General features: G+C 38.0%; 1 protein-coding gene across 2 annotated transcripts in view; it reads left to right on the plus strand.

Annotated features, from left to right (window-relative positions):
• STXBP5 (syntaxin binding protein 5) overlaps window positions 1–17,355 on the plus strand; it is a 207,527-nt gene extending 190,172 nt beyond the window's left edge. For both annotated transcript variants that reach the window (XM_015426314.1, XM_015426315.1), the window contains 7 exons: window positions 886–936; window positions 5,338–5,577; window positions 8,157–8,526; window positions 10,712–10,877; window positions 12,070–12,181; window positions 15,767–15,987; window positions 16,476–17,355. In XM_015426314.1, coding sequence (XP_015281800.1) covers window positions 886–936; window positions 5,338–5,577; window positions 8,157–8,526; window positions 10,712–10,877; window positions 12,070–12,181; window positions 15,767–15,987; window positions 16,476–16,517 — 1,202 coding nt within the window. In that variant the 3' untranslated portion in view covers window positions 16,518–17,355. The remainder of the gene's footprint in view (window positions 1–885; window positions 937–5,337; window positions 5,578–8,156; window positions 8,527–10,711; window positions 10,878–12,069; window positions 12,182–15,766; window positions 15,988–16,475) is intronic.
• The last annotated feature ends 5,866 nt before the right edge of the window (window positions 17,356–23,221 follow it).

Genomic DNA, 23,221 nt, shown 5'->3' on the forward strand with positions numbered 1-23,221 from the left:
CAGCAGCATTCCGTGCCAGACTCGCACTGGAGGACATCTGCAAGGCAGCAACTTGGTCCACTCCCTCTACGTTCATCAAGCACTACTTGATAGACGTGGACTCCAGAAGTGAAGCTGCAGTGGGAAAAGCTGTGCTACAAGTGATTTTGCGTTGGTCAGCCCACACCCTCCTCCTAGGATAGGTGAGCTTGCTATTCTCCCATGTGGGACTGCACAGAAGCCACAATGAAGAAAATGGGGTTGCACTTACCTGTAACCATTGTTCATCAGGTGGCCTTCTGTGCAGGCACACATCCCTCCTTCCTTTCCCCGCTGTGGACTGCCAAACATGCAGAGGTGAAGGGAACTGAGGGAAGGAGTGCTCGCCCTGCCTCTGTCATGTGACCCTTGTGTGGGAAATGGGACCTCTATAGACAGAGGAGAAGGGGAGCATTCCAGAGCCTTGAAGCTTCTTCAGAAAAGCTTAGCAGCTCTTCTCCATGGCTGGCCTGCAATCATGCAGTCCCATGTGTGCCTGCACAGAAGGCCACTTGATGAACAATGGTTACAGGTAAGTGCAACCCGGTTTTCTTGTAATGCTGACTTTTGATTATGCCATATTGACATCCATGTAGTTATTTTTAGTCTACAGTTGAAACTCAGACTGTATTGCAACTCTGTATAGACGTAACACTTTGAGATTTCTGTTTTGAATATCATAAGAATCTTAAAAAGGAATTGAATATTTGATTTTATACTTTTGAAATAAAATGCAATTTTATTGAATGTTGCTAGATATGAACGATGTGATACTTGTATATGTTTTCTCTGTGTTACTATAAAGTAATTAAAGAGACATTTGTTGTATAGTTTTCTACTAAACACCACAATAACATTATTTTTCAGCAAAAATGTCTAGAAAATTAAGCTTACCAACTGAACTGAAGCCTGAGTTAGGTAAGTTTTGGGTTTTTTTTTTAAGTCTGTGTTAATGGTATTTACAATGTTGGAAGGTTGTTGAGAGGGAAAAATACACACCATTAGTGTCTTGACTTTGAGCTTTAGCCCCTCATTAGGAAAAGATGTGATCTTCCATTACTTGGGTGCCAAGGTTTGTTTATAGGTGTAATACATATTTACAAATTGTTTTGACCTTGTGTTGCTGCTCTTAAAAGCATGGAGAACCTCACATAAAGGAAATATGTGTTTTTGTGCCTAGTTTGTTAAAAGGAAATAACCGTAATCACATGATTACATGTTAGAACTGTGTATGACAAGCAAGAATTGTAAAAGGAAATCTGCATAACTGTTTCGAAGCAGACCGCAATTATCAAAGAAATTACCCAGTAGAGTCTGTTAACTAGAACATACAATCAGTGAAGACCACAGGAAAGATGTGCATTTTTCTCTCTGCTGTCTGTATCACGAAAGATATATTGGGCATTGGTTTATAAACAATTCAAGCACATTGGGAAGGGATCCAGACAGGAGCTTGTGAAACTCCCATTAGTTTCAGGCAAGTTGCTATACAGATGAGGAGGGAGGGTACAGTGCCCAAAACATATACAAAGTCTCTTAGCTCAAAGGACTAGTTTATCATTCTTTGGATCCTGGCCATAATATAGTCTCCTAGTTTTAAGATTCCAAAAAATTAGTTTAACATTTGCCTATGTTGTATAATCCTGTTAACTGGCTGGAGTCGTGTATCTGAAACTAGATTCTCATGTATATATGTAGGATAGTGGTCTAGGTTCTCTTTGTTTTGAATACCTTTATTCAAATAGCATTTTGAACAAATGTACCTGTTATTTGGCTCAGAAAATTGAACTGGAGAGTTCTCACCCTATAAAGCACACATAAAAGGTACATACAAACTAAAAGCCCTAGTCAGAATTCAAGAAGGTCTTACTCAGCCCCTAATATCTGTGAATTATAAGACTTTGGGATAGCTTCTCTTGTCCATGGTATGGGGTAATGTGCCAATGTTTCTTAAAGTGCCAATGTTTCCTTTACATATCTTTATTTAACCTCCTATTGTTTATATGATTCTTTTACACGCATGCTATTGAAAAGAAGCAAAATATAGTTAATATTTCAAGTTCTGGTGTTAGGATTTGATTTCAAAGCAAGCTTTCTTTTGAACAATTAACCATGATTAGTAATAGAATCACTGGGTCATTTTGTTCACCATTTCAATTAATGCTATCCGAACAGTATTTGTAAAATGCTGCAAGCTCATCCAATAGGTATACTTGTTATCTCCCTCAGGATGTTACCATTTTATTTATCTATATTTGGGCATTTTTAATCCATTTTTTTTCTACTGCTCAATGCAGATTCAGTGGCTTCTCAAGTAAAAAAAAACAACCCACAAACATGCAACAACAGTCATTTGCTTGATGGAATGCAGTCTCTTCCCCAAGCAGGCAGGCAATCCTTTACTTCTGTAAACTTAAGCAGATCATGAGAGGGAGGGCAGGAAGGGTTGCCTCAGTGCTTAGTTCTTGTGGCCCTTTCTTACATGCCCAGGGAAATGCTGGTTGCCACTTTGGGGTCAGGAAGCAGTTTTTCTCCAGGCCAGTTTGGCCGCGGGGATCCTGGAGGTTTTTTGTCATCTTCTGGGCATGGAACAGGGGTCACAGGGGGTGTGATGGGAGGTATTTGTGAATTTCCTGCCTTGTGCAGGGGGTTGGACTAGATGACCCTGGAGGTCCCTTCCAACTCTATGATTTTATGATTGTTTCCAGGAAGCAGCTTACTTTTATGCTTCGGAGGGGCAGAGCAGGAAGTAACAATTCTGTCCTTTATAGAACATAAGAACATAAGAGATGCCAATGTTGGATCAGGCCAAAGGCCCATCCAGTCCAACACTCTGTGTCACTCAGTGGCCAGAAATACCAGTGCCATCAGGAGGTCCACCAGTGGGGCCAGGACATTAGAAGCCCTCCCACTGTTGACCCCCCCCCCAAGCACCAAGATGACGGAGCATCACTTGCCCCAGAGTCCCTGTCTATACCTTGTGGCTTATAGCCACTGATGGACCTCTGCTCCATAGAAGTAGCCTCTCCCCAAGTAGGCAGGCAAGCAGTCACTTCCTCACTCACCATTGCCCACGTATAGAGGATGGGGGTGGCTAATGCTAAGCATGCCCTCTGTACCCCAACTTCATAGACTACTTGATGGATTCAGCATAGTGGCTTAATTTTTTAATCTCAGGCTCTTTTGCCACCACAAAACTTTGGAAGCATTGCATTACAGATATGATAAGTAGCTGGTTCCCTTTTTATTGGAATTGTTTAAACGATACATATATTAAAATTATAGTAAAAATAAGAATCACAGTAATGAGTTGCTGGGGTGCAGGGAATTTGAATAAAATTGTTCTGTATAAGTAATGGTTCAGAATCCTGTGCACTACTAGTGAAAGATGCTGGCAGAAACATATCATTCCTGCCTTCCCTTTCTCTGAGAATGTATCTATGAATACCAAAAAAGCAATAAGTAAGATTTGGCAGCGGGGGGGGGGGGCACTGTGTAAATAAAGTTGCAACACGTGAATCTCTGCAATGAAAATAAGAAAGCAGACAAAAACGCACCTGCTGCCTTGAGCACTGTAGATTCTGATCTGCTGGTAGAAGTCTGCTTGTATCAATGGAAAGATAGAATCTAACTCAGTAAGTTTTCTGTTAACTGATATATTAAAGGAAAAACAGAATACCACCAAGAGCAGCAGTAAGAATGTAAGAGAGCCTGTTTGGTGTAGTGGTTAGGAGCACGGACTCTAATCTAGGAGAACTGGGTTTGATTCCGCACTCCTCCACATGCAGCTGCTAGTGTGACCTTGGGTCAGTCACAGTTCTCTCAGAGCTGTTCTCTCAAGAGCAGAAAAGCTGTCTCAGCCCCACCTACCTCACAGGGTGTCTGTTGTGGGGAAAGGAAGGGAAGGCGATTGTAAGCCACTCTGAGACTCCTTCAGGTAGTAAAGGGCAGGGTATAAATCCAATCTCTCCTTCTCTTCCTCCTCCTCCTTTCCTAGAATGGGGTGGTGATGGTATGATTTGAGAAGTATATCCATACAGTGATACTGAATATGACACAAAAAATTACTTCTACACAGCCTATAATTAAGGTATATCTTAAAGTGGGGATATTGCACCCTAAACCATATGTAAATCATATTAAACCACAATTTTAAATGGTAAAGAACAATGTAATAAAATAATTAAAATATCATTATTAGCAAAAACAAACAAACCCCAAACCTTTGCAGAACAGAATTTATGAGCAAAGTAAATGTAATTATGGTAGCATTGTGCAGTGGGAGTATCATAGTCAATGAAGTCAATCCAAGGCATGATTATTGCTGGTTGAAATATGGCATATGTCTGGCAAGACTGAGCAGTTGTAATACCACAGGAAAAAAATCTCCCTTTGTGTGTGTGTGTGTGTGTGTGTGTGTGTGTGTGTGTATAGTAATTATAATATGTCTCTACTGTAAGGTTAAAACATGTGCACCTTGCTAAATATAATCAGTAGTATCACATCTATAAATATGCCACAAAGGAAGTCTGTTCTTCAAAGTTAAAGACAGGGTCTGAAGTCCACAATTACTTAAAAACAACAAGATTTTTGTGAAATTGGTAAGCAAGTAATTACTTTTCCATCTTGCCCGGTCTTCAGAAAACATGTCATGGGATTTGTTTCAGTATGGCCCATTTGTTCCAAATGTATTTTACTAATTTTATTACCTAGGTAACCTGTTCCCTAGTCATACAAGTGTCATCCTCAGCAGAGTTGCACCCTTCTAAGGTCATTCTGTTTAGGATTGTACTAAAACTCTGCCACAATCCTTTCCCCATCTATGCATCTTTAAAAAATATGTTGATCAGGGTGTGTGTATGTGCACTTGCACATTTGATCAAGTCTCTGTGCTCTAGTTTTTCTTCTGGGAACCTGTGGTGTTTCAAATAAACATGTATTCATGCAATCATCTTCCTTTTAATTGGCTTCAACAGATTGTTCCCCCGTAGTAAACTTCATAGCATTGAACATCATCAGAGAGTTAGGAGGAAGCTCAGAACATCTGAGAAATTGTGCATCATGTAACAACTGAACCGAGAAGGAGTCATTCCTCATATTACATGTCAGTTAAATTGTACATGTGTTTCTGAATATGTTTGTCTCATTTGCATCTTCAGGTCTACCGTTAAAAAACTTTAAAATGTATTGTGCAAAGCGGGTTTAATAGTAATAAAGTTAGTTTTTACAGATCCAGTATAGTGAAACATATTTTGTGTTAGGTGGTAAGTGTGGACTGTAAAACTATTAAGTATGTGTATTAATATTAAAATCTTTCAGATGTAAGAGACAACTCATTCAGCCGATCTAGGAGTTCCAGTGTAACCAGCATTGATAAGGAATCTCGAGAAGCAATTTCAGCTCTTCACTTCTGTGAGACTTTCACACGGAAAGCTGATACAGCTCCCTCACCATGCTTGTGGGTTGGGACCACTTTGGGCACAGTTCTAGTCATTGCCTTGAATTTACCCCCAGGAGGAGAGCAAAGATTAGTACAGCCTGTAATTGTATCCCCCAGTGGTATGTATTATATAGGCAATGAATTAGTTACAATAGTTATTTCATAAAATAAATTAAATAAAATAATATGTATTTGTAATTCTGAAATGTATTGTGCTGTTATTTGATGTAAATATAATAATATGCATAGGTATAGCCAGAATATTATGTTATTGGAAATAAAAGTCTTGAAATGAGCAATAAAAATACTGTGTTCATATAAAGTTTGGCCAGAACAGTTAAAATCCTTATATTTGGGGCCTCCTGCTAGTCTAGATAACATATTCAGCACATTGTTTTTCTGTCTGAACCAGATCTAAATTTCAGTATATTCTTTTTAATTATATTTATATTTTGCACCAAACAGATTTAAGAATATATAAAATAAATATATCTTGTTTATATTATTTATAGTCCACCTTTTTCACCGAGACTCAAGGTAGATTATATAATGTAAATCAGTACAATCAATAGGATGATGAGACATATCATAAATCATGTAATGTGACTTGGATTTCAGAACCTGAAACAAAGCATAGAGTATTAGATAAGAGGTTTTAAGTAGTGCAAGATATATTAATGAGTAAATAAAAATATAATACAGTGAGAGCAAGGTAAAAAAAAAAAGTTTGAGAGCCTTCCTGATCTCCTCAGGCAGGCTATTCCATAGGCCGGGGGCCTACAGAGAGTGCATGTGTCTAGGCATTTGCTGATCTGGCCCATTTCCAGGGTGACACCAGTAGAAGGCACTGTTCAGATGAGTGAAGGTGTTATGGTGGGGCATAGGAAGAGAGGTGGTCCTGTAGATATGAAGGTCTACGGCCATGAAATACTTTGTATGTAATGGCCAGTAACTTGAACTGAACCTGGTGACTAACTGACAACTAATGCAGTGACTGCAGAATGGAGTGAATGAAAAATTACTTAAATTACATTGCAGTCTTAAACAGAGTTACAGCCTTCTAAACCCAGTGACTTCAATGAACCTTGAAGGCCATAGGTCTTCCTAGGATTTGCCCTGTTAGTGTTTTAAACTACTGTATATAAGAAATTGACAATCCAAACTGTGCTTCAATTTCAGAAATATAGCATCTCTGTAAAATGTTGTTTAAACAGCTGCATTAAAAGACACATATGCCTCATGAGATATGCAATCTCTATAATTAATATCTAAATGCATTATGCTTAATTTAAATGCCTCTGTGAGTGTGATTAGAAGACTCTTTTGAGAAGCTGTATATCAATGGGGCTTGTTCAGCATTTCAATAGCTGTATGAAATTCTTCTTGAAAAAAGTATTATGATTATGACTTTGATACAGTATTTTTTAATCCATAATCCAAGGCTGAGGTTTGTGTAATTCAGCCTTCTAGTAGTATTAGATAGTTTTCTGAATCATTGTGAAGTAACATAGCATCCCCAAACCACCTTATTGGAGACATTTTTTAGTTTGTAATGAATAACCTTTTAATTCACATTTCCAACAACATCTATTAGAAATAGATTCAGGAGGTAGCTGTGTTGGTCTAAAGTAGCAGAACAATTTTTGATTCCAGTGGCACCTTGAAGACAAAGTTTTATTTATGTACACTCACACTTCTTCAGATACAATGAAATGGAAGTTACCAGTCCATACATATAGGTAGAGGATGAGCAGTAAAGTAGCATACAACATGATGAAAATGTTTAACAGATTCAAGGACCAAACAGGAATACCAAGCTTTGGTTATATGATTACCATGTGTTTGGGTTTTAATTCCAGGGGAAACATAGTGAAGGGTAATAAATATATCAAAATTGGAGATTGATGGACAGATGTATGAGATTAACAGGTTATCGTGTCCAAGTTAGGACTAGGTCAAGAAAGAAAAATGAAACTGGTATTCTTATTAGCGGTACTATTTAAACTTTAGAGGGCCATTTTTATTAATAACAACTATTATATAAATTTACTTTTTATAGTTTCTCCAGTTTGATCTTTGCTTAAGAGTATAGGCGGGTCCCTTAAATGTGCTCTTTGAAGACTTCAGTTTGGATAGTGTCTTTGTTCAGGAATGGTGCATAAGCACATGAAACAGGTGCTACTGATAGGGCTACCAGCTCCCCTGGGAGGGCGGAGGTTCCCCCACTCAAAGGGTCCCCAATCCGCCGGTCTGGAAAAGGCCGGCGAGAGAACCCCGCCCCCAATGTGCCCAGTTTGGGCCAGAAGTGACATCATCAAGTTGTGCACGTCGCCAGCTGACGCTCTAGCAATCAGCCTGAAAACTCTATGGTACCATAGAGTTTTCAGGCTGACTGCTAGAGCGTCAGCTGGCGATGTGCCCAACGTGATGACGTCACTTCCGAGTGATGTCAACGCAACTTGCGTGCACACAAATGTCCCAACCAGGGACCAACTGTCTCCTGCTTATAACTGTAAGTCATTTGGCAACCCTAGCTACTGAAATCAGTAATTTAAATGTGTACACAAGTTCTTTTCAAACTAGGTCTGAATCTAAGGATGGGCTAAAATAGACTTCAGAATAGTTGCAAGATATTCCTGACCAACCAGAAATTGAACTGAAGAGAAATTTAGTAATGTTCTCAACTTCTGTGTCTTAGGAACCATACTGAGACTTAAAGGAGCAATCCTGAGAATGGCTTTTCTGGACACTACAGGATCATTAGTTGCACCAGCATATGAAGCCTGGAGAGAACCCAATGTTCTTGAAGACAAGGATGAAAAGGATAAGTCAAAAAAACGGCGGCCTGTCTCTGTGTCTCCATCATCATCTCAGGAAATCAGTGAAAATCAATATGCAGTGATATGTTCTGAAAAGCAAGCAAAAGTTATTTCACTGCCCTCACAGAACTGTACTTATAAGCAAAATATAACAGAGACTTCATTTGTTCTTCGTGGGGACATAGTGGCACTCAGCAATGGTATCTGCCTTGCTTGTTTTTGTGCCAATGGACACATAATGACTTTTAGGTAAGGCATTAAATGCTAGAAGGAAAAGTGCAGTTACCATACATGTATTTGCTGAAAATGGATTACTGTCCAGGAAAACAAGTAAAATGTACCTAGATGAATAAGAGCACAACTATTTAACAAAAATTTCCTTAAGGGGAAGCTTTCAATATGTTCTTTTAGATACTTAAACTATAGGTGTATGTCTAATTATTTTGATTATAGTCTGCTTTTCTTACTTCGAAGAGAAAAGTTGCTGGTTTTATGCTGCTGCTATGTATCCCATCCATTAATTTTCTAACAAAACAATGGACTGGTTAAATTGATTTTCTGGTACACGGTGAACTTGAGACTGGTTCTCATACAGCCACATGCAGTTTGCACATTCACAGAAATATGAGAGAAAATTTTACTTCAATTTACATTGAAGGTTCCATATAACCCTAAGGTTTATTTCCCTCATATGCAACCTAAACTCTGCTATATGTGATCCAGTCCACAGTTTATGTGATCTACTGTAATTGCGTGATAGTAAAAACCAGTATTGTCCTTTTCTTTCTTCGTTGCATGCAATTTCATTCTTTTGGCTTGATTTGCATATTTGCACTCCAAAACTGTTAAGATCAATTTTGTTTTGGTATGCTCTGTGCCACTGGTTCAGTGTAGATGGTGCACCAAAGAATGGTTTGTGCTAAGCTTAGTTCAGGACCCAAATAATGGTTTGATATTCCAAAAATGGGCAAAAAGTGATTTAGACTTGCTTGCCTGCTTTCATTTTCTGTCCATTCAGGAGTGCAGTGGCTTCTGAGGATGAAGCAATAGCCACAGCTTTGGTTTGCCGAGATGTTATGTTAGACAATAATTAGCACAAATTGTGGTTTGCAAACCCATTTCAAATTATGGTTTCTAATTCTACTTTGTCAGCCTATCTGAAACAATGCTTTTGGAATCCAGGCATCAAACTAAAGCAGAGTTGAGCTTCCTTAACTGTATTTTGACATGATGTCTGTATTAAGCCATTATGGGTTGGATCCACACGCCTATCTACATGAGTAGAAGCATCCCCCTTCCTGCTGCAGCCATATGTGTGGACTTGCACACACCTGTTGCCTCCTGACCCCCAACGCAGCTTGAGAGGGGCACGGGGGCCTGCAGTAGAAAAATTCCATTCTACTTGTGATTCTCTGGTTCCTGCCCTATTTTTTAACCAATATGCATTGGAGTAGATTTTGAAATATAATGAAGCACATAGAAGCCTTAACTTGTCTTTAAGCAAATAATATTTGTTCATTTTTTCCCTACTTTGTGGCAGTCTGTGGCCTACCTCTGGTGTGTTTTCTACAGTCACCAAAACATAGTGATGCAATGCAGTTTGATTGATTGTGTGTGCCCTACAAAATCATACTCTTTATCTTACCACAGGGACTTGGAGCAGTTGCTTAATAATTCCTTTTATGCACCATGTCTAATGAAGTTTAACACCAGGACTTAATGGGCATACTTTTACTAGTATTTTTCAGGATTGCTATCTACTTTTTGAAGTATTTCAGGGTAGTCTTCATCTATAAGAAGAGAGATTGCTCCTGTTTTTCCTGAGATGTATTTTTGGAACACCTATAAATGTTACCCCCGTGTAATGTGCAATAGAAACATTATAGGAGAGTCCCAAACACTGCATCACTGCTTCTGCAGTTTGGGACTTGTGTCCACTTAATATATAAACATTTAGGTTGGCTTTCTTGCTTGTCATTTATAGGATGTAACTTTAGTCCATGCAAGCAGATTTCAGCAGTTACCATGTCCAGCAACAAGGAAACCAATTTTTTCCTCTTCTTTTCCAGCCACCATCCTAAAAAAAATTATGCATGAAAAATCCCAGACATATTTAATGTGATTTAATTCCCATTCCTAGAGACTTTTATATACCGACTGGACAATAAATCACTATTGCTTTTCATACTCTTGTTACGTTCATATTTTTGAAAAGTTTAGATTGTTAACATAAATTAACAATAGAAGTCTGCTATGTATTTTCAGTTGGCAAGTAGGCTGAATTTCTGGGGCTAGGGGCCTAGAGGAATCTCTGGTCTTGATGTCAGCCTAAAAAGATAAGGAGAAGAGAGCTTACTGCACTGTATCAGGTTAAAAAACAGCAATGATAAGAACTCTTATTTCATGTTAACAATCTTTTAATTCTATTCTCAAGTTTGCCAAGTTTAAGGCCGCTGTTGGATGTTTATTACTTGCCACTTACCAACATGCGAATAGCCAGAACATTTTGCTTCACCAACAACGGGCAGGCATTGTACCTTGTCTCACCTACAGAAATCCAGAGAATCACCTACAGTCAAGAAACATGTGAAAATCTACAGGTAAAGTATGGAATATTGTTGCATTCCTTTTTTAGTGGTGATAGAGAAGCATTCTCTGGAAGACAAGCTATTTCATTTTGTGATATTGTGATTCTGATCATAGCTTATCGAGACATGCAGATTGTATAGGCACAGATGAGATGTTGATCTGTATAACATAGGAGGCAGCTATACTTAGTTTAAAATGGAAAGGCTATACTTAGTTTAACATGTATTTGCCTAAAATCATGGAACATCACAAACTATTTCAGTTTGGTGGAAACAAAAAGGTTACACGCTCCAGATTTGGTTTCTGAGAGAAAAGCAGGATCAGTATAGACCTGTGAGCAAAGCTGTTTTTAGATTTTACAGAAAAATCTTTCCCATTTTGACCTGCATCGATTGTTTTAGTAATCAGTGAGAGGAAGTGAATAACTTGACACTCTACCCTGTATTAAACTTAAGAGTACAGGCAACAATTTGTCCGGCTGGTTGGTTGTATTGTCCTAGTATTGATTCTGCAGTTAACGGCTCAGTTCCTCAATCATTAGTTACATGGTGAAACAGTTATGTGAATTCTTCTGTTCTTCTACCTATACCGTTCCTGCTATTCCAAATCATGCAATTGCTATCAACATGTTTCAATGCATCTGTGCAGCTGATTTATAGCTTTTTCAAAGCAAGGGACATTTGGTTTGCCAAAGGTACTTTGCCATTGCCCTGCGTCTGCGTAGCAGCCCCAGACTTCTTTGGTAGTCTCCCATCCAAGTACTAACCAAAGCTGACCCTGCTTAGCCTCCAAGACCAGGTAGCCTGTGCGATTCAAGTCAGGGCATTATCAATATACATTCTGTTAAATGACCAAACTTACATTTGCATGAAGGTGTTATATTTGTAATAAGCAATTCAATTCTGTGAAGAAAATGAGATGTGGAGAGCTTGAGAGATGACAGCCTTTAATCTGAAAGAAAGGTGATGTCATAAAGCATCATTATGTGTCTTAAGAACCAAATTTTAAAGAATAGATCTAATATGCACAATACTATGGGTTCTCTCAGTTTCTGCAGTCCACTGGTGTTGAATTGTTTGACATGCTGAATTATTAGATCTTAAATACATGTGAGAATTTAGCAAAAGCGCTCTTGTCTTTTGATGTAAAATCCAAACATAATTTTTGGGGTTGGCTGAAAATGACTTTTCTATCTCTCTAAAGGAAATGTTGGGTGAACTCTTCACACCAGTAGAAACACCAGAGGCACCAAATAGGGGGTTCTTCAAAGGCCTGTTTGGTGGTGGAGCACAGTCACTTGACCGAGAAGAACTTTGTAAGTTGTAGCTTTTAAAAATAAGCATATTTTTAGATGATAAAAGTGAGGTAATATAATTCAAATCATAAAATTAAGCATGCAAAATAATAAATTAAGACCCTAACTATATGTGATGCTGGGGATCATTCTTGAAAAGGCAACCACATTTGGGGGGTGAATTGGGGCTACAAATGAGGGGTTACTTCTTTCCTACCCCCTCAAGTCATTTCTCTAATCAGAAATGCCTCTTAACTCCTTTAAGCCACAGGTGGGGGAAAATGTGTATATGTTTCAAACTTGTCATTTTTCCTTCAGGCTTAACACAGTAGGGGGCAGTCACTTCTTATCATGAAAATGACATAGAGGAGGGGAGGATTTAACTGACACACATACACTAAGGCTGGCTTAAAAACACGTCTGGAAGATCCGTTCATGAATTCCATGTGTTTTGTGTGGCTCAGTTTTGAAGCTACTGCAGCACTGCCTCTATGTGACTACCTGTAATTAATTACAGTTATCTATTATTGAATCAAATGTTTTTGACAGAATTCTTGCCCAGTTACAGCAAAATCCACATACATGCACTTACCATTCATTATACTCATTACCTGAGTACCAGCCAGCCACTTTCAGTCTGGCCACCTCACAGTTAGGAACACCTCAGCCCATTGGTTTTACTCAGGTTCACCTAGCTTTGCGTAGGATTAGACTGCTAAGCCATAGTCCTATTTGCTTATATACTAAGCAAACATTAAAGACTATATTGAAAGCCTAGAAATTTGACTCCTTAAGTAATTGTAAAACATGGCTTGGATCCAGTGATCCAACAGTAGAATGCACTGATGTTTGCAGATCTTTCACATATTATCCCCTGCCTAGCAGTGCTTTCCAATTCCATGAAAGTTTATTCCCAGGGTTGCGGGACACATATTGACTAATAGCCATGTGGATGGGGAAACTGCAATGTGGATGGGGAAGGAGACAAAATTGCCCTGTCTTGCCTTTTCTGTCAGCACAGCGCCAAGATTTCACCTCCTCTCCTCTGTAGTCTCTGTATGGCTGTTAGTCCACAGGGGTCTTATGAAACCAGGGATAATTTTTTACAGGGTCAGAAAGAACTGCTTGGGGGTGGTAGTGGAAAGGTTACGATCCTGCCATCTATAGATTATTATTTACTGACTTCATTTATACCCTGTGTTTTCCCGATTAGTACCCAAAGTGGCTTACATTATTCTCCTCTCCTCCATTTTATCCTCACAACAATGCTGTGAGGTAGATAGGCTCAGAAGGTGTGACTGGCCCCGAGTCACCCAGCAAGCTTCCATAGGCGGAGGGAGAATTCAAACCTGGGCTGGATCCAGATCCACAGCTCCTTCCACAATTAACCTGGAAGAAATACATTCTTTCCAATCAGTTTTATAAAGTATCCTGACAGTGTTGTTCTGTCAATCTGTTTCATTCCAGCATGTTCTGTTTTCCCTCCATCTTTTTTCAGGCTGATGTTTTTCCTGGCAATTGCAGTGCCACCAGTCTGTATGTGGACCAGTAATGCACTATTGAGGTTTCCCTGTGCTACTGATCCTTAAATCTTCAGCTTTCTCTCTGTTCTAAAGCAATTTCCATTTCTTAGTGTAATTAATTGTCTCTTAGGAGTGTTGTGGTATCCTGCATAAACCCTTAATTGATCCTTGTTGAGGGTATTATTAATTTTCTTAACTGCATCATTACAAAATTACAGTCATAAAAATTACTAAGCAATATGCTTTACTCAAAGAGAAATTTAGTAATTAAAGCATCTTTCCCTCTCCCCCAAGGGAAAGTTGTACAAGTGAACAGGAACCAAATAATTAAGCACAGTGAAGCAGAAATGGCTGTGGAACAAAAATAAGTAACTATCTAAAGGGACTTTTACTAAGAACAGTAGGACTTTTGCTAATGGGATTTCTCCCCAAGTATAACTAAAAGTAGGATCTCGCCTATGAGGATAAATAATGTCAGATTTTTAAGAGGAGTACAGTGCTGTGCGGGAACACCATCTCCGTTCTACTTGTAGCTGATTGTATAAAAGCAATATTTCAGTAGCACAAAACATCACAGTATGTAAGTGTGTGAAAAAGAGGGCTGCACCAAAGCAGAATCAAGGAAGGGAAGAAAAACCAATGGTGCTTTGAGATAATAAACTTTGTCACCTGAAGATCCCTAGATGTTTCGCATGCAGCTTGGTCAGGGGGGTCTGTAAGGCAACTGTGCAGTTATGTGACTGTATATCTAACTGGACACTGGTCACCTGTTCTAGAGCCTACTCATGGTGGGAACAAATTTAGAGTCCAATGGCACCTTTAAGACCATTGGACTCTAAATTTGTAGTACTGCTTCAGACCAACACGGCTGACCATCTGGATCTATCTTCATGGTGGGAACACTCTAAGAGCCTTACAGATCCCCCTGACAAATTTGCACGTGAAACATACAGGGATCTTTGAGTGAAATAATATTTCTTTTCCCAACTGCACCATTGTTTTTCTTTTCTTTTCTATAATTCTGCATAGGATGGATACGGCACACCTTTTTTTCTCCCTTAGGGGAAAAAAACATTTAGCTACATTGCTACCCTCCAGGAACACGTGTTCCTGAGATTCCCGTTATTTGAAGAGGCTCGTGCTAAACTTATTAATCCCCTTCTGGCAGGCACTTCGGATCAGGACAAGATGGAGAACTTGTTTCTTAATCTTGAACATACAGCCCTCCATCAGATCGCGAAATTTTGTTCCTTGGTGGTAGAAGTGCATCAGCAGGATGGTTGTCACTAGGGCCAGGACTGTTTGATTTTAACTGGTACCGTTCCTTTTGGTACTATATTTTATTCTTTTATACTATACTGTGCTTTATGGCAGCGTATTTACAGTTTGGTCTTTTTACCTTGTTGAATTTCGGAAATTTTACTATCTGGCCATTGTAATTTATTTATTCTGGTTTTATATTGCTGGCTAATCGCTGTTACAATAAATTCATTCATTCACCTTTACACCAGCAACCGTTCTCCTGTTGGTGTAACCCTTCCTTCCTTTCCCCCCCCCATTCTGGAGCCTCTATGGCCAAATACATTCAGGAACAATAACTTGTGTCCATTTTTATAAGCCTTCAGAAGGACATCAAAGGTTATGCATTTGAAACTGTTCTTAGTAACATTTTGTTGATCTTAATGAAACAAACCAAGAAATAACTTAGTATAGAAATTCAAAAAAGGGATTCAAAAGGCAAAATATTCTAATATCATCAAAGGCAAAAAGTATTTCAACTTCTAACCCTCTGAACCCAAGGAAAGTTCGTTCAGGTACTTGGCTGCAATCCCTCTTGTTATGGCCATGTTTACATTTTCCCATCATATTATGGATATTTTTCTAGTTCATTATAAATAATACAAAAATGTATCGTATGTAGGCCAAGTGTAATAACTGTCACCTGAGTCTCAAACACTCTTGATTGAACAACTGTATTTCATAAGAATTCATCAGTTAATTTTATCATAAAAATCTATTCTGTTTTCAAAGCCACTTAACTAGTGACAGTCTTGCGGGGTTTGTTTTCTTGTTTCGTGACCAGTTGGAGAATCGGCTGCGGGAAAGGCATCAAGGAGCCTTGCTCAGCATATTCCAGGACCTGGTGGCATTGAAGGGGTCAAAGGAGCAGCATCTGGAATTGTTTGTGAATTAGCACGAGCAAGGCTAGCGCTAGATGAAAGAGGACAGAAGTTGGGAGAACTGGAGGAAAGAACAGCAGCTATGTTAACCAGTGCTGATTCTTTCTCTAAGCATGCTCATGAGGTAAGTCATTCTATCTAGGGGGTATCTGTATGGGTCTTTACTATAGGGAAATTTAGCTGTGTGTTCCCCCTCCCCTTGGTTTCCTCTCATGCACTTGCATCTGGTAGCCTGGGAATTGATTCCATGTGGTGCCATTCCACATCATTAAGGAGTGAGTTGCATGGAGGGCTGGTTGAATGGGGCTTTCTGATACAATCAGTATCCAGTCTTGTGGAGTCCTGGTCATACGTGGAAGATACTAATTGGATTTTATATTGTCCTGAGAAGATGGAAAGAAGGCTTATAATGACTGGCTTAAATTCATGTGTTTGTGTACCTGTAAATCTCACTCATTTCACTCTTCATCTACTTAACTTCTATAGTGACGTTATTTCTATAATGGGTTACTTACCTATTCTTTGATATGTTCCCTCTTTCCCAGGGTTAAACTGTATTTTATACACGATCCTATGCATGACTGAGTTGTGTTTCTTGTGTTTTGTTTATAGATGATGATAAAATGCAAAGATAAGAAATGGTACCAGTTCTGACAACGCATTTCCAAATGCATCTATATAACTTTACCTTGAAGAAAAATCTCCTTTTCATTCACTTCTGCAGGACCAGCAGAATTGGAAGGGTGTCAGCCAATGGATACTGTTGTTTCCTAGCACAAATTATACACTGTTTTACCTCAGTCACACAGCTTTAACTGAGGATCATTACATTTAAAACTGACACCTGCACAGTCACACAGTGTGGAAGTTCATCTGACCTGTGGGCTGACTGGGAGCCTGGGAACCGAGCTGGTTACAAAGAAAAAGTGATGGACAAAAGGGAAAATTGGTATCAGAAGATGAGCAGGGGCAATGCAGGCTCTGTCCTGTGTTAATATTCATATGCCAAAAGTTTTTGTGCTATTGTTGTTGCTGCCAGTGTTTCACCCTCCCATGGGAGGTTGCAATAAATCAGGGGTCCAAGAGCTAGAATAAAGGTATTCATTTTACAGGACTACCAGTAGCTGATCTAACCTACCCTCCTTAGAGCACGTCATTATAGTTGTTACTGGAAATGACTTATTTCTCTACCACCTCTCTGATCTGACAAACTGGAAGTGTGTGAGCTCCCTCCTGAATCTTTACATAGGTAACATGCACATAGTCTTTTCTTGGACCCCTGATCTAGTATTCTTGTCTTTGCATCATCATACTATGTCAAGTGCAAAACAAGACGATAAGTTACTTTTGCGTTGTAAAAAAAAGTGAATTATATGATTGAACTGCACATCATGCTGGAAAATTTTGTGTTTATGGCTGTGTAGTGTGAAAAGTAAAAACATTTATTACAATGAGAAAAATATTTGTCATCTTTCAGCCAGTTATTTTTATTTCCCTGCCAATCCAGTTGGGTCAGTTTCCTAAAATATTTTTAATTGGTTATAAGTTTAGTTCATGTTGTGCATTTTCTTTTGTGTGTTTAACAGAATGTATTTGTGCAAACAATTAAAATCAGTCATTTTTAGCTAGTTTATGAGCCCAGTCAGAACTGAAGCACCATATGAAATGGTTTAGAGTTCCAGCATTGTTGAAGTTCAGTGCATTTCTTATAAATTCCTTAAGATTAGCAGTCCAAACTAATCCAGTTCATGGAATTGCTACCAAGTCAAACCTACCAGGGAAGAAATGGCCACCAGAATCCTGAGCACACTTAATCTGGAAGTAAGTTCTCTTGATCCAAATTGAATTTTCTTCCATGTTAGTGTCCTTAAGTTCACTACATGAACCTCAGAATGAAGCCTGTAGGAATGGCTTTTTCCCTAAAAAATAGCAAAAATGTAACCAGTGTTGGTATCACTTCAGGAATTTGTAGATTGCTACTTAGATTCTTGTGAGAAAATGGATTTATGATGTGCCAAATTTAAGCAGTATATTTTAGCTAATAAAGGCCGTAATGTCATAAGAGCAAATGGATTTATTTTTAAAAAATTAGGAAAATGCATAATAAAGATCCTTATTGATATATATGAAACTGGGAATAGTGACTAATTTGTCATCATTCACAAATAGCCTTGATTAGTGTAGGGTTTATTAGTGACCAAGTATCAGTGCATATTCAGAGGTTGGAGGGAATTTTTTCTTCAACATGGAGTGAACACAGCCTTCAGGTTGATACAAAATATGTTGGTGTTCATTGGTGTGGCAAATCATGATCTTAATGCTCCTCCAAATAATTTGATTTGAGCATAACTCTGTGTGTGTGCGTGCGTGCGTGGTTCAATAAATGCTGAAAAAGTTACTAATTGGTCATGCATAGTGCAGTCTTTTAAATTAATTTTACTTCTGTATAACAGTACTTAGGGTCAGGTTTTAATCCCCTTGAATTTAACTAAGACTCCACAATAGCTTGGGTACAAAGAAAAGTTGCTTCTAGGGGTGGGACTACAGACAGCTGCAGAAATGTCTGAATCTGCTTGTCAGTTTTATCAGATCTTGTTATGTTTAAATACACCCATTCCAAACTCCTCTGTAGTAGATATTTTCCATAGAATCCAGCTGACTACATGAGAAGCAGATTCAAATATTTCTGCAATCATATAAAGCCCCAAGCCTGTAGAAATAATTTTGGACAGTATCCAAACTGCTGCAGCAACAAATGAATTAGGCCTAAGGCAGCTTGCTAAGGGGCTACAATTATTAAGTGCTTTTCTTCTTTCTGCTGCTTGAAATTATATCAAGGGTTTTTTATGCGGAATTACCTGAGTTGCAGTTAAGTATATGTGAATATATTGAATGAGACACATAGGCCAAATAGTGAAAAAGTAACTGACGCAACATTAAAATGCCAATAGTAATACAAGGATTTTCATCATGGTAACACAAGCACACTTGCCATGAAACTTCTCTGTGCAGTAGCAGATGGGGTTTTCTCCATTGCTAATTTGAGTAAAAAGCATATAATCCAATCAGAGTTAAGCACTTTAAAGCCCCATTGAAGTACATCAAGTCCAGCAAGTCCTTTCTGCTAGGTTTCCCTTCAGAAAAAAAATCTTAGTGGAAGGGAGTCATTGCATCTAAGCCACAAATTTCAATATAAGAGATTTAAGTATGTGCTTAATTCTCTCACTGGCATACCTTTGGTTTTATTGTGCTGAACTTTGGATGGATTGTGCCCAACATTTATTACATTTGCATTTGTAGTTAGAAGCACAGTGGTATTTTTTTAAAAAAATGGGGTGAAAGGGATCTACCTTTCCCCAATGAATTAAAAATATACAGAAGAGAGTTATTTTGCTCACTGTAGAAATGTCTAGAAGATATTGGCATCAATGTTTCTTCCTGTGGGAAATTCTGGCAGTGTGTGTTCCTTGTGAAAAACAAAACATCATTTTGAAATTAAAGGTTTTGAAAAAAGTTGCTGAGCCCTGAAATGTCTGATAGTCTATGGCATATGAAGAAATACAAGAGAATGAGGAAGCTCATACTAACCAGAAGGTGTTGGTACACATCTATTACAGTTTCCTTAATGAGTGTATGTTTTCACATTTCATAAATAAATGAACTGACTTGCCTATGAAAATATCTGAGGGATTATTCTTTAGTCAATCCATGTATCATTTGGCCAGTTTTACCTGCTCTTCAACAGTGTCAGTTCCAGAGTAGCAGTACTAGTAGGATTACAACATTTCCATAGACCTTATATGTTTGGTATAATATTATGGAGAGATCACCACTGTTCTCTTGGATAGCATTTTAATTTGATTGTTTAGATTTGTTGAGGAATAAGGCTGTGTACAGATGATAGCTTTTAGAGGGCTGGAGGCTGTGCTATGGAATGTCATCACCTGTGATACGTTTGTTCATGTTTTCTAAGCCTCCCACAGTTTCTGCAGGTTTTTCTTACTGTTGAGCTGAATTTTCTCAGGGTTCAATTTGTGGTGTGAAATACAGTAATTCAGGGAGAGGGAAATCCCCCCAAAGCCCCTTCCAAATCTTACCTGTTTGCAGCTCTGGTCAGCTGCTAATTTAGCTCTTCTTTTCTGTTGGCCTTTTCTGTTCTATAAACTGTGAAGGTATCTTGAACCCAATCAGGTTTGGTTAAATCATGGCATTACTGAAGGGAAAGGAAGATATTCAGTGTGAGGATGTTGCCTGTAAGTATTGCTTACCCTTTTGTTACATAAGCACTTGCGATTTCTAGGAAGGCAATTTTGAGAAAAACCTACAGTCAGGACTATGAATACGCTCAAAAGAGACTGGAGAGAGGAGCACTGAAGGGAAAGTTTGACTGCTGTGGAGATTCTAACATTTGGGAGGAGTGCCTGTTGTTGCAGGAAACAACACTTTTACCTGCTTTTGTGCACCCCTGTCACCTCCCCAAAAGGCAAAAATGGAATGGGATGATCTTTGCAAACTAAGATGTTTGCAAAACATCTTCTCCCCCTATCCTATTTCTGTTTTTTTCTAGCTTTTTAAGCTGTGCCCTTAAAAAACCCCATAAACAATCCCTCAAGCATTACTAGTGCTGCTGCAGTACCCACGTTTTGGTCAGATGTTCTGATCACGTACTGGCTAATGTGTGTGATGAATACCTAGATCACTTTAGGAACTGTTATTAAAGGTTTTATTAAGTACATTAAAGGACAGAGTCCACATCCACTCATTTAGCTTTTTTAAAAGGGGTATGTATTTTATTTTCCTTAGTGATGTGCCTAGATCAGAAGCAGCTTGTGTGTATTATTAATTCCACCACTTCCTTTACTTGACTGGGATTACGGAAAGGGATTGATGAAAACAGTGAGAACAGGCTCACTCCCAAGAAGGCCCCCCCCCTCCTTCCCTCTGGTTGTACAGCTATCAAGTCGCTAACACTAGGCTAATGCTCTGTCCTGGTAGCAGCAACAATTTGCTGCTATTTCTTCAGAGAACTAAGCATCTGTACACAGTCTAGGTGAACTATTTTTTTTTTATATTGATAAAATGCAAATGAACTGCTGCTATTTGTCTTTCATTTAATGTTACCAAGTTTATTATAAACTGAAGAGATGTTTCTTTAGTTTGGAAAACTGCCAAATTAAAACTTCTGAATGTTATTTTATGTATATATTTTATGTATTTCAAGTAAGTCCAAAAATGTGACACCATCAGCATTTCCAAACAAGTTCATTCTCTCACATTAGATATCAAGTATATTAAGCTGATTTTACATCAGTATGTCTTGTATTATTTTGTTAAATATTTTTTTTTGTTAGAGGTATCCCTCATGAGACAATACTATACTAGAAAGCTATAGCCAAAGGCGATATTTTGATGTCGTGACTCTTCCTTTTTTGCTTTCTATAGCACTGATCTAATCTGAAATATAAACTTGAATTTATTTTCCCTGCACTTTAACAGTGCAATGGTGTGCTTAGTTACTCCAGTTTAAGTTCATTGGTTTCAGTGGGTTTAACCTGGAGTAACTCTGTATAGGATTGCACTATCAGTAATGCAACCTTGAGTACTTAATCATTTTACATATATTTTCATTTTAAATTCATCTGTACATACAAAGTATAATTTAACAAACTGTAAACAAATAGCTATGCGTCCTCTGATGCACAGATAGATTCCTTGTAGACAAGGATTTTCCTACTCCATTCCAATAAAGGTAACAGATCTACGAAAGGAATAGACTTGTAGAACTTCTTCAGTGAAACGTAAAGGTGAAACGGTTATCAGTGGGGAAGCTCCACATGTAAATTAGACCTCCAGGACAAGAACAGATCATTCAGTCAGGGCAATTCAGTTTAAGCCACTCTAGATAATTTCTCTGCATCTCTATTTTTTAATTGTTGAAATTCTTTCAGATTTGTTTAACAATCACAATCACACAAACTGCAATCTAGTCTACAATAAAGTGCTCTTTAGTTCTGTGGAAATCAGTGGGAGTACAGCACAGGAGTTGTGGCTGGATTGCAACTGCAATTTTAACATATTTATACAAATTGCTCTAAGAATATAGTTTATCAAAATTTGTATATGTAAAGTCTAGGCTTTCATTTAAAATTGTTGTTATGAAAGAAAATGTATATATGATACATTATAATTTAAGAAACCTCATACCAAGATAAATTACCGATTAGCCCATTTTGATTTAACTAAAAAAAATGCAGAAACTAGCCTGAAGCATCCTCATTACTGTATTTAAGTAACTGTTCAGAGGGGAGAGTAAAATGTGTTTTAAACATATATCATATAAAGTATAAAACATTTTGGGTTAATTGCAGTTTGTTGATGGATATTTACATAACTTTTTTTTAATGAGAAGAAAAACTCTAGATTTTCAGGTGTTCAGCATTTTAAAGTAAATTTCCAAAATTAATGTTTCATGTATTTGTGTCAATTTAAAAGCTTTCTTTTTGTATTTTGAAACTCTGGGTTTTATATATTTTATACCTACTGATTGTTCTCAGAATTTTTTTTAAATGCATATTCCTGTGGCTGGTGAAGCATCCTACTATTGCTCTGCATTGACATGATTTCACTTGCAGGCTAGTTTGAAAAAAATGCCCATTATTTACTGTGCAAATTTGCAGCTGCACTTGCACCCTGAGTTCAGAATAAGTATCTGTACAGTTTGTGAATTTTATTTTGATATCAATGTTAATGATCTAGCTGCCTAACACATACACACACACAAATGAATTTACAGACAGGGAATATAGGAAAACAAACTCAACTACATGAGAATTGTCTGAACGCAACCATTGTTCAACATATATTGAGAACCAAATCTAGGGAAATGCCTGGATTCTGTTCCTCTTGTGTTTTATGAAAGTTATGTTTGTTGAAAGTCCACAGTTTTGTATAATTTTTTATTTTTCCAACTAATTTAAGCTGTGGGGTTGATTATAAAAATCAAAGATGCAACCGAATCAATATTGGTATTTAATAGTAAAGCACTCTGACTGATATTTCTAACTTCAAAGAATTGATTCTTCTTGTCCATTAATATTTTTTTAAGTACAAGGTTGATTTAAAAATAAGTCACAGCATCATCCACGGAATACTAATTGATAATGGGTAATGCAAAATATTCAGTGCTTTAAGCACCCCTTTTAAAACGTGTAAATAAGCTGTATGTTATTTTATACTCATACACCATGATTCATATTGGTTAGAACTAGGAGACTCATGCTGCTTTCTTATCATGCTGCTGTTTCACTGTACAAACACCGCTGGGGGAAAAATGAAGAACATCAGTAAATGTTTCTAAC

The sequence above is a fragment of the Gekko japonicus genome, unplaced genomic scaffold (assembly GCF_001447785.1).
Source record: "Gekko japonicus isolate JY-2015 unplaced genomic scaffold, Gekko_japonicus_V1.1 scaffold587, whole genome shotgun sequence".
NCBI lineage: Eukaryota > Metazoa > Chordata > Lepidosauria > Squamata > Gekkonidae > Gekko > Gekko japonicus.